Raw genomic sequence first — 16,818 nt, 5'->3', positions numbered from 1 at the left:
CAAGTCTTCTTGCAAGGCCACAACATCTTCACTACTCTTTATGGTTCGTCCCAACTTTGCATCATCTGCAAACAACTGAATATCTCCATCCAAATCTTCGCCAATATCATTAATATACAAGTTAAATAGTAATGGCCCTAAAACAGATCCCTGAGGCACTCCACTAGTGACTTTCCTTTTCCTGGATATTGCACCCCCATACACAACTTGTTGATACCTATCAGATAGCCAGTCTCCAATCCAATGCACTAATCTAATATCCAACCCCATCTGCTCTAGTTTGACTGTCAACTTATCATGAGGCACTCTATCAAAAGCTTTTGCGAAATCCAAGTATATTACTGTGTATCCTTCTCCTCTGTCCAAGGAAGCAGTCACTTTATTGTAATAAGTAAGTAGATTACTAAAACACGACCTCCCTTTAGCAAATCCATGCTGTCCATCAAAGATTATACCATTGTTGTCAACCCAACTCTGGATCCTAGTTCTCACAAGCTTCTCCAACAACTTAACCACAACACCTGACACACAGATAGGCCTATAGTTTGATGCTTGAGTTCGATCACCTCCTTTATGAAGTGGCACAATCTTGCCCTCCTTCCACTCTTTAGGGACTTGACCAAGTGCAAGACTCGTATTAAAAAAATATGTCAAGGCAGGTGTCAACTCTCTGGCACATTCCTTCAGAATACGCGGTGATATATTATCAAGTCCCACAGCCTTATTTACATCTAGTTTACTCAACTCCCCAAACACCTCTTGCTCACTTACAGTCAGTCTCTCCTCCCCATCATCAACTGCTCTTAATCTCTCCATGAAGTCACATTCACAAGATTGAAAGATCTTTATGAACTGCTCATTAAGTATCTCCACCACACATTCTGCAACAGCTGTCTTTATACCATTTCCTCCAATCAATGTCATCCTTCCATAATCATTCTTTCTTTTGCTGGCTGCATATCGAAAGAACTCCCTAGGATTCTTTTTAGCTTCATTAGCTAACTGCTGTTCATACCTCTCTTTAGCTACTCTCACCAACCAAGTCACTCTCCTTGCCTGGTCTTTGTAGAACTCATGAAATTGGTTACTTCCACTTCTCTTATGCTGCCTCCACAATGCCCTTTTTCTCTGTATTGCATGCTTAATCTCTTTATTCATCCATCTCACACCTAACTTATTTAACCTTCTCACCCGTGGTATACATTTAGACATTGCATCCACTAAATATTTTTTGAAAATCCCCCAAGCTGCATTGATCTCTTTTCCAGCTAACTCCTCATTCCATGCTACACCTGCAAGCTGTCTCCTGAGCTCTTCATAATCACCCCCCTTGTAGTTCCACATGGGGAAGATTTGGTTGGGATATTCAGTTGTTTGCAGATGATACACAAGTTCTGACAAATTATGAGGAGCAGAGCAAATGTTTAGGCTTTACAAGAAGAAGACTTGAATAGACTGAGTCAATGGGCATGCTCTCACTTTCCCAGTATTCTCTTTACATTATTATTATTATTATGGGCAACTCCAAGGAATCCTTAGACTCATCAAGGGAGGCCCTAAACATATGTCAAGAACTATTCAGCATTCGCACAGTATCTATCATACTTTGCTTTGAACTCATTCACAGTCATGGCACCCAGAACAGACTCTGGCAGCTTATTCCACTCATTCGCCACTCTCCAAGTAAAAAACTTAGTTCTAACACCCTTGCTAACTACACTCTTGCTGAGTTTTCATGGATGGCCCCCTAGTTCTCCCACACAGATGCTCACATCCTTCATTGTTCAAGTACAATTTATTTCTTGTATAGCTCTCTTTATTAGTTGTCCCTTTTTTGCCAGATTTTTAACATGGGAGCATACATACTGCAGGTGCAGCATGCTTCAAAGTTGTAGAATTCTGAACTGAAGCAGTTCACCAACCCTTTTGCAACTAATAGCAAGAAATGTTCACTAATCTGGAGAGATTTTATTAGGGATTTTATTAGAAATTTAAAGTAAATATAGCTTAGTTGTGATTGAGTGTGGGGTATCAAGGTTTGAAATTTTTGAGTTCAAGTATTTTTCTGATATATCAACTCAAAAATTTCAAAACCACAGTGCACCACATAACGCTACGCTCAGTCACAACTAACTCAGGCTAAGTTTACTCGCAATTTATAATAAAATTCCAAATAATTAATATCAAAACATCTCTATTTTTCCTTTCCTGCCACTGTACCTAACTCTTTGCCCTCTACCAATAATTTTGGATATGTATTTTGAATTTAAAGTTTATTTCAGATTTTTATGTCATTACTCTATTTGGAAACTGAAATTATCATAATGAAGTTATGTTAAATGAAATATTTTACCAAAAATAACACAGAATGGCTGGTTTTGTGTAATTTCGAAATTGCTATGTGCTGCAGAAAGATGCATGCTTTTGAAGTAATAATACAATAATAGTAATAAAAGCATTGTTTTCCTGATTATTTTCTGATACAGGGCTTGGATAGCAAGAAGGATGAAATTAGACCAGTGTCTGGAATTGCAGTTATTCTACAGAGACTGTGAACAAGCAGAAAATTGGATGGCTAGTAGAGAAGCTTTTCTCACTTCTGATGATATGGGTGGTGATAATGTGGAAGCGATGATTAAGAAACATGAAGATTTTGATAAAGCTATTAGTGCTCAGGTAAAATCCGTTAAGAAAATTTTCTCTTGGCTTCTTCTTCTTCATCTTTTACAAAATGAACACAAAATAATTGAAATTATATTAACAAAGTCATATATTATTTATATGGAAATATTTTTTGATGTTGAAATCATTTAATAATAAAAGTAAATAATATGTGTGTGTATGTGTGATGGTTTTAAACAGGAAGAAAAAATAATATCATTGGCTGTATTAGCTGATCAACTAATAGGCGCTGATCATTATGCCTCAGAAGATATTACTGAAAAGAAAGACCAAGTATTAGAAAGGTAACATTTGCAACTTGTTGAAATAAAATATGTTATAGCTTGTTATAATATAATTGTAGTGAATATTTAAAATTGCAATTAAGAATGAAGAGAAGTAATATCCCATGAATTTCTTCCTTTAGTTATGTTTTAAACTCTTTACAAATTTTTGTATTTTAATTCTTATTAAATGTTAAAGAGAGATAATAAAGGTGCCATGAAAACTATGATAAGGATATTGTAGATGTTTGAAGTCATTACATAGAAAAATTGTTAATTGCAATATGCAGTGGTAGAACATATGTAGGAATGTAGACATCAGTATATTTTACCCCTATATAAAAGTTATCAGAAGTTTGAAATTAGGAAAAGAGTTGAAGCAGATGCTATTCAAACAAAAATGCTCAAACATTTAGGTAGAAAAGTTTTATGCTAGCTATAATGCATAATTCAAAAAAGTCATATTTTGGATAACTGGGGCAGAGATCTTATACTATCATTCTAAAAGGAAAATAGAACTGATTGTCAGAATTATAGAGGGGTTTTCCTGCTGAGTTTTCCAGGTATGATTTATGTAAGAATACTTGAGAAGAGGCTAAGAAAAATTGTGAAATCTGATGACAAGTAGTCTGGGTTCAGACTACTTAAAACCAGTTAAGAGTTGCCAAGACCAGATTTTTAAAAACAAATAGCCGAGAAATCATAAGAATATAACAAGGATCTTTATTTAAGTTTTGTATATTTGGAAAAGTCATATGAAAAGATGCCAAGAGAAAATATGTTCACACACTACAGTTATATAAATGGAACCAAATGTGAGTTTAGTCAGCACTTAGAAATAAAGAATGTACAAAAAGATGGCAGAATGTAAAATCAAATATTCAAGGCATCCTATACTAAATTGCTTATTCTATTAATTACTTGCCTGATTGGCTGAGTGGTTAGTGTATCCATTTCCTGCCACAAGGCTGCCAATTCGAATTCCGCTATGGGCATGGATGTTTGTGATTGTCTGTGAAAATACCAATGATGATGGTATTTTCACAGACAATGATGATGGTATCTACTGCCCACCACAAGGAGTGGTGGGCAGTAGATGACGTTGGTGTAGATGATGCATTCACTGTAGTTGTTGGATTGAGTTGTAGTTGGTAGAGATGGAGAGTAGTAGAGTAGGTGCCCTCCCTCGATGAGTCTTTTTTTCTCCTCCTTGGAGGTGTCATGTAATAATAATAATTATTATTATTAATTCCATATCCAATTTATCATCATCACAAAAAATTATGTCTACATAAGTGAAATGTTTAACTTGTTTTATACGTTCTCAATTGAGAGTGCAGTTGATGTTTTCCAAATCTTCTTCCATGTTCCAAATTTTCATGTTTTTGTTTTTTAAATGCTGGGTTTCATACCATATGTGTTACGCATTTCATAACACATTTGATATAAAATGTGCCATTGCCCTACAAAGATGTACACTGTTTTCATTTTTATTCATCATCTAAGCACCTCCTTAGTGCAACTGGAAGAATGACAGTAGATGATTAGAAACGAACTGAATTCAGTTCTCATCATGACAAGAGGAATCTTTATATGGGCTTTTCAATTGAAAGTGAGTTAACCAATCTGAGTGGCAAGCCTTTTCTCCTAGAAACTCAGATTTTGCATCCCATATACAGACAAATCAGCAATGAGAACACACACACACAATTTACAGGCAATGTATACTAGTGGTGGTGAGCAGTAGATGGGCCTGTGTGTTGATAGTAGTGGTGGCGTGTTATTTAAGGATTATTATTTATTTTTTTATTTATTTTATTTTATTTTATTATTTTATTTATTATTTATTATTTTGGTCCCCTTCCAACTACTAACCACACTCAAACTTACTTAACTGAGCCATTAGTAGCAGATACTCTACCAATCGACCAACGATTATGTAAGGGAGATAGCGAGTTGTAGTGGAGTAGCGTGCATTCCCACAATGAGTCCTTGGAGATGTCACGTAACGATAATAAAATAAGATAATAAATCAACGTAGATCACATTATTAAGGAAAACAGTGTTCAACCTAATATCAAAATTGGAGATATCAAATACAGCTCTTTGTTTAATGCAAATTATTATCATCCTAAATAAAACTAATACAAATCTTCAGGACTCTTTAACTAAGTTGAACAACTTTGCACATTGAATATGAAAATATGCATTAAATAGACAAAACTAATGAAAACATGGAAAAATCAATTGCACTCATGATGAATAATAGAACAAGTAAAACATTTTAGCTCTTTAATTATTATTATTATTATTATTATTATTATTATTATTATTATTCAGGCCTCCATGGAGTCAAAAAAACTCATACTCATCGTGGGAGGTCCTTCCTAAGAACATAAAGTCTGTCAAGACTCATCGAGGGGAGGTTCCCCCTAAGAAACACAAAGTCCTTAAATATACCACTCCTTAAACTCATTGAGTTTAAGGAGTGGTATATTTAAGGACTTGCTCTCACCACTCTTTACTGACATCCAATGTACTCAGTATCTGAAACACACTCTCCTCCTGTACCTCTAAACCTTGAACCAGCCCTATCCCTCTAGCATTAAAACTGACATCTCTAGGATGAAATACTCCAATAAAGTTTTCATTGAACAATTCCACTATGTCCTCTGCATCAGTCACTCTATTCCCATTTTTATCCCACAATATCATTCTTCCACAGTCATTTCTCCTCCTACTGGCCACATAGTTAAAAAATTCCCGAGGATTTTCTTTGGATCTTAAGGCCAATCTCCTCTCATATTCCAGTTTCACTTTCCTTACCACACTAGTCACTCTTCTGGCCTGTGTCTTATACTCTTCATGCATCTTCTCTTCACCTGTCTCCTTATATCTCTTCCATAGCCTCTTTTTTGCATGCAATTCCTGTTTAATATTGTTTGTCATGCACTTTACTCCAAATTGTGTCCTCTTCTTCACTCGTGGTATACAACTTACCATTGCTGCTAACAAATATTCTTTCACAATTTCCCACGCACTAATGATATCCCGGCCTTCCAGTTCTTCCCTCCATGAAACTTCCTGAAGTTGACGTCTAAGATTATTATAATCGCCTGCTTTATAATTCCACATAAGTTCCTGTCTCTTTGATACTCCTGCATGTCTATTCATTTTCCAAGTCAAAAACCATAATGTCACTCTCTCCAACTGGTGGGAGAGATGTCATCTCAGTTATTATCACCTCTTCTGATGCTATAACCAAATCCGAAACTCTTGAACCTCTTGTTCCCTCTGTTACATGTCGCCTAAGACATTTGTCCCTCAAGAATTCTAGAAATTCCATTCCCCTATTGCTACATGCATCTTCCTCTCTCTCCAATTTATACTACTATAGTTAAAATCTCCCATAACAATCATTCTTCTTGCACTTGCCAAACTTAAGTGTCTAAACATCTCCTTGTCTCCATCCTCTGTGCTCATGGGTCTGTAAATTCAATTTTTTGTGAAGGTGATATACTAGATATTGAAATAGTTCATAGAATGAGAAATTTGGTAAGATAGCAAGCCATTTGATATCAATTTATATGGAATAAGGGAGAAATTTGCTGAAACAATAAACTAGCAGTATACAGACATTCTTCAAAACTGGTTTTAATTTAGGATCTGAAAATTTGTTTAGAAATAATAGAGTTGAAGACTGCAAACCACAGGTTTGAACATTCTGAGAAAAATTAGGGGTGGAAACAGATGGGAGAAATAGAAGAATCCTATTAACAGCACCTCCATAATGCATTTAAGAAGAATATGGGGTTTGTCATCCTAAGACAAGCAAATTGGCCAGCAAACATATGCAGTTATGATGGAGTAGTGCAGACAGCAGCTTGTGCAGCGTGGACAATGGATTGCGTAGTAGAGATATTCGATAATGTGGTAGTATAACCTCCTGTGATGAGTCTTTACATTCTGTGGAGGTGTCAGGATTATAAAAATAATATATATTATTTTTACATAATTTTCATAATTAATAATGAAGGTAATAATAAAATTCTAAGATACAGGATGTCACTCATATATTTTATCTAAGTCAAATCCTGTCACTCATCTAACTGTATTATTATTATTATTTTCATTGTTATCTTCAAATCCCCATGAGATCAAAGACTCATTGCTGGAGGTCCCTATATCATACATACATATAGATCATCATACCGTGTCTTAAATACCTTCAAATTCTCTGCATACACCACTCTCCATGCATAAAACCTGCTTCTCACACCTTGCTTACGCATCTTCCAGAAATGACCTCTTGTTCTCCCCTATCTACAACCATTTTATGAAAATATTTTCAACATTAATTCTATAACAACCCCTTACCAACTTGTACATCTCTATCATATCACTCCTCCTCATCCTATCCACCAGACTCTGTAAATTGCATCTTGAAAATTAGGAAAAAAAAAAAAAAGCTAACATCTCCTCATCCTTTTGAAAAACCCAGCTGATTAAATCTGTGTGCAGTACTCCAAATGGGTCCTAATTAAGACCCTGTACAACAGAACCAGAATCTCATTACTTCTACAAGTCAGTGTCCTCCACATCATTGCCAGAATTTGTTGTGTTGTCTTCACAATTTTAACCTTTTCTACTGTAAATTTCAGATGAATATCCACCATCACACTCAGAACCCTTATTTTTCCTCACCTCTTCTAATACATCTTCACCAAGTGTAAACTCTACATCTCATTTTTGTTATTCAAATTTTAAACTTTACACTTTACAAAATAAACTGTCTCTCCATCTATTTGAGTTCTCTTGTAAAGCCATGAGAAGTAGATAAGAAGTAGATATCCTATCTACTTCTCATAGTTCTCCCCAACTTTGTGTTATCTGAAAAAAACTGAATACTCCTACAGAAATCCCCCCTAGTATCAGTCACATAGAGGTGAAAGAGTAATGTTCCTAAAACAGATTCCTGAGTCACACCACTACTGAATTTCTTCTTTTGGGATATTGCTCTCCATATACAACTTCCTGATGATAGCAATCTACAATCCAATGCCCTAGTCCAGTGGTGGTGAACCTTTTTACGTCCGCATGCCAAAAGTTTACAAATCGAGTTGCTGATGCCGGCACGTGCCTTTTTTTTTTTTGACAGGGTGTCCAAGACTCATCGAAGGAGGGCACCTACTCTACAACTCTCCTTCTCCACCACTCAACCCCATCTGTGCATCATGCACAGATGGGGTTGAGTGGTGGAGAAGGAGAGTTGTATCCTCTACATCAGCACCATCTACTGTCCACCATTCATACTTTCACAGACAATCACAAACATCCATGCCACGGCGGGATTTGAGCCTGCAGCCTTTTAGCTAGAGAGCGGATATGCTAACCACTCAGCCAACCAGGATCTATTTACAAATCGAGTTGCTGACATGCCCGGCACGTCAGAAACTAATTAATACAACACTAATTAATTAATTAACATTAATTAATACAAAATTAATTGCAGAATTTTATTGAGACAACTTTAAAAATTAACATAGAATTTCATAAAAATGAACTCATAATTTAACATATACATTGTCATATACAAATCAATATCAATCTATTATCAATTTATTAATTTATCGATATCAATATATCAATTTATTAATGATATTTTTGCTGTTGTACATTAGATGCCAAATGCTTTATATCAGGTTCATATTTTGTCACTTTTAGTAATACACACGTGGAACTAGATTCATCAGTCATTCTATTTCTTAAACTGTCTTTTATAAAATTCATTTAAAAAAATAATGACTCACAAGCATATGTAGAGGAGAAAATTGATAATATAGCCATCACTAGTTTTTTTAGGTTTCAGGAATGGCATTCCAAGTTCTCAATATTTCCCCTTCTGCATTCTTTTTAATTGATCCCAATAATCTATCATTTTCCATTATTTCCAAGTCATTTTTCAAATCGACAAACTTTTGTTTACCATATAGAACTAGATTGAAAATCGATTAGTTGCATTTCTATATCTTCCAAATTCAACTACTCGAAAATCTCCAAATTGAGTTTATCTGTTGATGTTGTGTCCAGATGCAAAATAAATTTTGATCTCTCTGCAAATTGCCTGAGCTGCGTAAATCTTGAAGAAAATTCGTTGATTATCGACTGAATAACTGTAGAAACCTCTTTTGTCAATTTAACTTGATCTGTTTTTTCATGGGATTCTAGATCTGCAAAGACTTTTGTTGTATTTGGAAAATATCAGAAGGTATTGGAAATGACGTCACGATTAAAAATTGGTAATTTAGTTTTGAATGCTTTGATTAAATCAAACATGACAATAATTGTCTTGTTAACACCTTGCAGTTTAACATTTAATTCATTTAAATGTAAACACAAATCAGTAAAAAACATTCAATTTGAAAGCCATTTGACATTCATTAATTGATTGTATTTTTCAATGATTTTCTCATTATGTAAAAAAAGTCTGACTTCATCTAAACACTCAACAGATCTTTGAAGAACTTTCCCACGACTTAACCATCGAACGTTGTTGTACATAAGTAAACCATTGTACACCGAGTTTACCTCACTTAATAATTCTATAAATTTTCGTTTATTTAAAGTGCGTACAGATATAAAATTGACCAATTTTGTTACAATGCTCATTAATATCTTCCAGTGGCTTGAAACTAGCCTTTTCACATAAAACCTGCTGATGTATAATACAGGAATGTCCAATATATTCGGTAAATAAATTGACGAACCCATTTTCCTCTCCAGTCATACTGTGGTCACCATCAGTAGTTACTGATACAATTTTGGAGGGATCTATGTCTCTTTCAGCAAGTGTATTTATAACTGCGTTGTAAATATCTATTCCTTTTGTTGTTGTTGCTAATGATGTTAAACTTATCAATTCTTCTTTGATGTTATTTCCAACACAATAACGAATTAAAATTGCTAAACAAGCTGATCCAGTTATGTCAGTACTCTCATCAAGACAAAGAGAAATTAAACCAGAAGATTTTATATCTGTTTTTTTGCTGATGAGTTATATTTTTAGCCATTTCTATGATTCTGTCTTTCACCGTGTTTCTAGCCAAAGGCATATCTTTTATTCTTTGAATAATTTTTTCCTTGTTTTCAAAATCTTCAAAGAGAACTGGTGCGCATTTTAACTATGCTTCTTTTATATATTCCCCATCATTAAAAGTTTCCCATGTTTGGCAATTTCATTTGAGACAAAAAAACTAGCAGCAGTTATATTTGAACGACTGCCAATAAATTTCATTAGGGTTGTTGACTGGATATTCCTATTTTTAATTGCCAAGCAATAAATTCTTTCTGTTCATCCTTGCTTTTCTCAAGGAGCGATTCATGGTTTGTCTCATAATGCCATTTTACTGACAACGTTCTGCACACAACTGTCCCAGAACATAAAACACATATTGTCTTTATTAATCATGCCATACTCTTCAGTCCACCAGCTTTGGAACTCTCTGTTGCTTGACTGTGATAATTTTCGTTTTTTATTTTCGCCAGCCATGTTCGGTAGAACTGTAACAAAATAATTCACAACTTAAATCAAATGCATTTTTTATAGTTTCAAAAAAATCAACATTTTATTATATGCCTAAATTAAATTATCTTTATAATTCCCATTTACAGTAACAAAAATAAAACAGTGCACATACGCAACAATAATGCACTTGCCGCTGCTTATTTCTGCCTACTGGCAGATGTGTGGTGCGAAATGCATAATGAACGCATGCATGATTAGAAAAGGGAAGAGTCAGGGAATCCTAAGGATCAGTTGCTCTCAATTCTTTTTCTATAGACTGTATTTTTATTTATTCTTACTGTATTAGAGGACTCAGTCCAAACAAACTTATTCATAAATACTATTCCCATTTTTTTAAAGTTCATACATTAAACTAACATATGTATTAATATTATATAAATTAAGTGGATATTAAATCCAACATTATTTCAAAGCCGACTACAGTAACTATAGAATTTTCGTGGGAAATTTGACCAGTGAACGTATGGGAATACACTCGCCGCCATACTACCAGTTTCTCTAGCAGCTAGGGCAACTCGTAGTATGGCAGCGAGTGTATTCCCATAAGATGTCTGGTCAGATTTTGCAAGAAACGTCTATAGTTTCTGTAGTCGGCTTTGAAATAATGTTGGATTTAATATCCACTTAATTTATATAATTTTGTATCGCCGATGTGAAGCCTTTGGCTATTTATTTTAGTAAATAAGTATTAATAATTAATTATGGTATAATCGTAAAGAGTATTAATACACTTAATGTACACGGTGTAGCATGTCGACAACTATAAAAGTACGCATTTAAATTAGTTATCAATCACAGGACTAATGCTATAATATTGTAGTTTCCTCATCAGGCCAACATCATTAAATTAACTTCTGGTAAGTTTCATTGATATATCCCATTCTGATCACCAAAATTTTATAATATTATTCAGTATTAAAATTGATTATTGTATTATTAAATTGATTTTAATGATGTTGGTTTGAAAAAAAAAAAAAAAAACGGTAGTCACCATAGAAGTCAGCGGAGCAGGGAAAGCAGCAGAAGGATGTCAACTTCGGCGAATGCTTACCGTCGAATATAACTTGCCCTCGCGTATAACTGGCACCCCTGATTTTACGAAAAAAGACATTAAAAGGTTTTGCATATATACCTCCCACACAAAAACAACATGCCCTCCCCAACAGCCATTTTATATACTGTAGATGCAAGGAAAAAAAAATAGTTTTATTGTATCCCTGAATAAGGTACAGAGGCTTTTGCAGACTGTGTAATATATTTCTCAACAAATAGTGCAATTAGAGACAGCTGGAATAAAAACAGCGCTAACTAATGAATCACATGTACCCCTCTTACAGAAACTAAGCTGTAAAGGGGCAAGCAAAGTCATATGTTGCACCGGAAACACAGTATCTAACTAAAACTCTTGTCTAATTTTTCAGTTACATGAAATAAGTGTTTGTTTGATTGCATTTGAATGCATTCTTGATGTCATTATGACAGATCACAAAGGCTAACTTCAAATAAAATTCTACCACGAATTGAAACATGCCATATAATGCTTGTGTGAGTTCCCCTTCCAGCTCAAATGCCAACAAGGCAATAAAAATCAACCAAGGGTTGAAACTTTGTGTTAGTTGAGCCTGCCGGTAATGAGAAGTTCTGTCAGAACGATAAAAGACACCATGTCGTGAATGTCTTAAAACTAAGAAATATATAGCGAATGTTGTTATGACAGTTGCAGATGTTATGGAATTTGGTCGCAGAGAATTAGCATTTCAACTCAAAAATTGTCGGTTCCATTTGTCTTTCGGTCGCATGATCTTTTGTTAATACCGCACCAATCAAATTCATGTCTTCATAGCTGCTCTCTCCTGTAAAACAAAATTTAACTTGCACGTATTGCAACAATTAAAAAAAAAAGTGGAATCATTTATAAGCGTATAAAAGGATATCACCTGTAAATCGTTGACGTGCCAGCAAAATTCTCGGGCGTGCCACCTCTGGCATGCGTGCCATAGGGTCGCCACCACTGCCCTAGTCTAATATCCAACCCCATCCACACTAGTTTCACTATCAACTTATTATGTGGTAATCTATCAAAAGCCTTTGCAAAGTCTACTACTACTGCACATCCATCTCCTGCATCCAATGCTGCTGTCACCTCATTGCTATAAGTATGCAGATTACTAAACCATGACCTCCCTTTAGCAAATCCATGCTGTCCATCAAAGATAATACCATTGTTGTCAATCCAATTCTGGATCCTGATTCTTACCAGTCTTTCCAACACTTTAACCACTATGCCTGACATGCAGGTTTCAGCATTTTCGGCCTACGCTGTCCAGGTTTATCATCCAAACATACTTGAATTTGTCCAATACAGAAAAGAATGTTGTCAAAATAAGAGTAAACTGAATTTGGTCTCTCCATATTGAATGATCCACAATGTAGGAGGGGGGGTGTGCACCATTTTGTTTGAATTTTTCGTCTCCTATGTTTAGAAACCTTCTTTTCAAATAGTAAAACATGCAGAGGACATAGTTGTACATCACAATGATGTCAAAGTCCCTATAATGATGTGTTTTTTCCTTACTTTCAACAAGTGAAATTATAGTTCATTTATAATGAACATTGGAGCTTTGCCAGCTTTACTATCTAGTCTGAGAAATTGTAAAAGTATCAGTTTCTCAGCTATAACGATGGGATTCTTGTTTTTTTACTAAATCATGCTCATATTTTTGCAGCCAGAGGGCAACTATTGAAGGCATATTCGATAGTTTCTATATTTTGGCATATAGTGCATAAAGGATCACAGACTCCGAAGTGTCTCCATTTCATTGCATTTATGGGTAGCCTTGCATAAGCTACCATCCAGGCAAGATCCCTCCTGCTAGGATATCTTGGAGCTTTATTAGGATTGTGCAAAGTCACTGTTTGTTCCAAGTTGCTTCTTGGAACAAACAGTGACTTTTTGTTCATATATAACTTCATACCATCAAACAGATGGTATGAAGTTATATTCCATTTCTTGCTGCAGAAATGGAATATAACTTCATACCATCGTCTGTTACTGTTTATATTGGATGCGCTTGTTCCTGACTGTGTGAGCAGGTGCAAGATCTGACAAATAATACTATGGTATTCAGGAATTAATTCTGCTTTAGAGACTGTATTATTATTATTATTGTTATTATTCAGGCCTACCATCATTTTTTATTTTGGTGGTAGGCCTGAATAATAATAATAATAATAATAATAATAATAATGTTAAATACAGTTAAATACAGTTAATACAGTTAATAATACAGTTAAATACCTTAATTATTATGTTGCTTTGTCAAGTTCCAGGACTGGAACTTGACAAAGCAACAACAACAACCATGAAGGTAAGCAAAGTAACTGCAGAATAATTTTCAGAGCTTAAAGTGCAAACAGCAAAAGAGTTTCTGCAAATATCACACAGGAAAATGATACCGGCAAGGAAGACCCAGCCAGAAACTACAATGAAAAAACCATAATCATCCACTTCAGGAAAAACATCAGTGGAAATATCAATGACAGTAAAATAAACTAGTGAGCAGTCACAAGAAGAGATAAGAGTAATAGATAATGATGGATTAGAAGAAGGGAGGATCGTGGAAAAAGAGGCTAAAAATCAACCAAAAATATAAACTACACTCTGAGTACAAGGAGGAATTATCCAAGAAAAGTGAAGAGAAATAGAAAATGTTAAAATCATGGAAGAAGAAGAATAGAAAGAAATGCAAACCAAAGAAGAATATAGATCCCTGGAAGTTACGAAAGGAAGCTGTGAGCAAGATGGTGAGGAATGGGTTCTATGTGTGGAGGGTGGTGGAACCATGGAATGCATTGCCTGATAGAGTGGTGATTTCAAGGAGCAGTATGAAAGACTTTGTATTTCCTAAGAAGGACCTCCCATGAAGACTCCATGGAGGCCTGAATAATAATAATCATCATCATCAAATTCCTGCCATGTACCCTCAAGGGTTGTACAAGATATAATAGTACTACATGAAAAATTAATATCATTACTAACTTCCTATCTACAATTTTCCCTCCAAATCAGTCTGTTACTTGACTCCAACATTATCAGATCTTATATTTCTATCGTCTAAGGCACTTTGTACCATATCAATCCATCTATATCTTGGTCTTTCCCCTAGGTCGTTTTCCTGCCAACCTAGCAGAGAACACTTGTTTTGCTAATCTTTCCTCTCCCATTCTGTTTAAGTGACCATACCACCTGAGATTAGCTCTGCTAACGCATTCCTGGATGCTGACAATGTCAAGTTCTTTCCTAATATCCTCAGTTTTTAATATGATATTGGAGTTTGATGCCATCTGTTCATGCCTCTAATCTTTCTCAGGACTCTCATATCTGCAGTCTCTAGTCTTTGGTTAAGTGCTTTACTTTTGACCCAGCTCTCAGATCCATAAGTTAAAACTGGTTTGAACACTGTCTTGTTATTATTATTACTATTATTATTATTATTATTAAACAAGACCTCCGGAGTCAAAGACTCAACTGGGAGGTCCTTTTATCACACACACACATCTCATCATACCGTGTCTTAAACACACTCAAACTCCTTGCAGACGCCACACTCTCAGGCAAGGCATTCCAATCATTCACAACTCTGCACGAAAAAAACCTGCCTCTCACTCCCCTACTCACACCCTCTTTATACAGTTTCCAGGGATGATCTCTGCTTCTCCCCTGATCTCCCACTATTCTCTGTAGAACTTCTCCACCATTGATCCTATAACAACCTCTTACCAACTTGTAGGTCTCTATCATATCTCCCCTCTTCTTCCTCTCCACCAGACTCTGCAAATTACATCTTCTCAATCTTTCGTCATACTCATATTACTGTGTATCCTTCTCCTCTGTCCAAGGAAGCAGTCACTTTATTGTAATAATTAAGTAGATTACTAAAACATGACCTCCCTTTAGCAAATCCATGCTGTCCATCAAAGATTATACCATTGTTGTCAACCCAACTCTGGATCCTGGTTCTCACAAGCTTCTCCAACAACTTAACCACAACACCTGACACAGAGATAGGCCTATAGTTGGATGCTTGAGTTCGATCACTTCCTTTATGAAGTGGCACAATCTTGCCCTCCTTCCACTCTTTAGGAACTTGACCAAGTCCAATTTAGTGTTCTGACTAATTTCTCTCTTATTCCATATGAATATATTCAATTGACTTCCTACCATACCAGCTTTATTGATTCTGTTGTCTATATCCATATTTAATTTACCATCTTTGCTAAAAATCGTGCCTAAGTAGCTGAAATGTTTTACTTGTTCCACAGGTTCTCCATTCGCAATGCAGTTGACATTTTCAACGATTCTGCCTATTTTCATTATCTTTGTATTTTTATTGCTGACTTTCATACCATATCTATTACGACAGTTATTCAATTTAGTCAGGGAATCTTGCAGACTTGTAGTAGATTTATTTAGAAGTATAACATTGTCTGCATAAAGCAAAGAGCTATTAACATCTCCAATTTTGATATCAGGTTTAATACCACTTTCCTTCATAATATGATCCATATAGATAATGAATAATAGAGGAGATAATGTACATCCTTGTCTCACACCAGGTTTAATATTAAATCATCTTTCCTGTACTTCCTTCAATCCTAACTGCTGATTTAGAACTCAAATAAAGATTAAGTATTGCTTGATATAATGGCCCATTGACTGTAGGTTATAACTATAGTGTATTGAATAGCTTCTCTCTCTTGGCACCTTGTCATATGCCTTTTCCTGATCGACAAAACATAAATACAAATCTTTGTTATATTTCCATGATTTCTCGACTATTTGTCGTAAAGTGAAGATCTGATCCAGCCTCTATTTGGCTTGAATCCAGCTTGTTCTTCACCAGTCTTTTCTTCCACAATTCTTTCAACCGTTTCTCAAGTATACTAGTATAGCATAAATCAAGTATAGCATAAATCTTACCAGGAACGCTCAGTAGGGAAATACCTCTGTAATTCTCATATTCAGTTTTATTTCCCCTTTTTCTATATGGGTACTATGAGAGCTCTACTCCAATCATCGGGAATTTGTCCCTCTGTCCATGCTTTCTGAACTATCAGTGCTGCCACTGTAAGACTTTTATATAATAATAATTAAGCATTTCTGGTCGAATATCCTCTACTCTGGCTGCCTTTTCACATTTCAAGCCTTTGATATTTTTTTTCTACTTCAAGTATGGATATGTGTTCCTGACTGTATGCCTGTTGAGTGTTTTTTACCACTGTGCTATT

General features: G+C 35.2%; 1 protein-coding gene across 3 annotated transcripts in view; it reads left to right on the top strand.

Moving 5' to 3' along the window:
• The window catches only part of LOC150103955 (spectrin alpha chain-like), an 850,682-nt gene that overhangs the window by 530,878 nt on the left and 302,986 nt on the right, over nucleotides 1–16,818 (top strand). For all 3 annotated transcript variants that reach the window (XM_090397194.1, XM_090397195.1, XM_090397193.1), the window contains 2 exons: nucleotides 2,487–2,676; nucleotides 2,863–2,966. In XM_090397194.1, the coding sequence (XP_090253320.1) occupies nucleotides 2,487–2,676; nucleotides 2,863–2,966 (294 nt within the window). The remainder of the gene's footprint in view (nucleotides 1–2,486; nucleotides 2,677–2,862; nucleotides 2,967–16,818) is intronic.

The sequence above is a fragment of the Typopeltis vanoorti genome, chromosome 8, assembly GCF_054136105.1.
Source record: "Typopeltis vanoorti isolate ZY-2024b chromosome 8, IOZ_Tvanoo_1.0, whole genome shotgun sequence".
NCBI classification, from domain to species: domain Eukaryota; kingdom Metazoa; phylum Arthropoda; class Arachnida; order Uropygi; family Thelyphonidae; genus Typopeltis; species Typopeltis vanoorti.
Note: the sequence above shows the minus strand (reverse complement) of the source record. Positions and strands in the feature narration are given on the sequence as shown.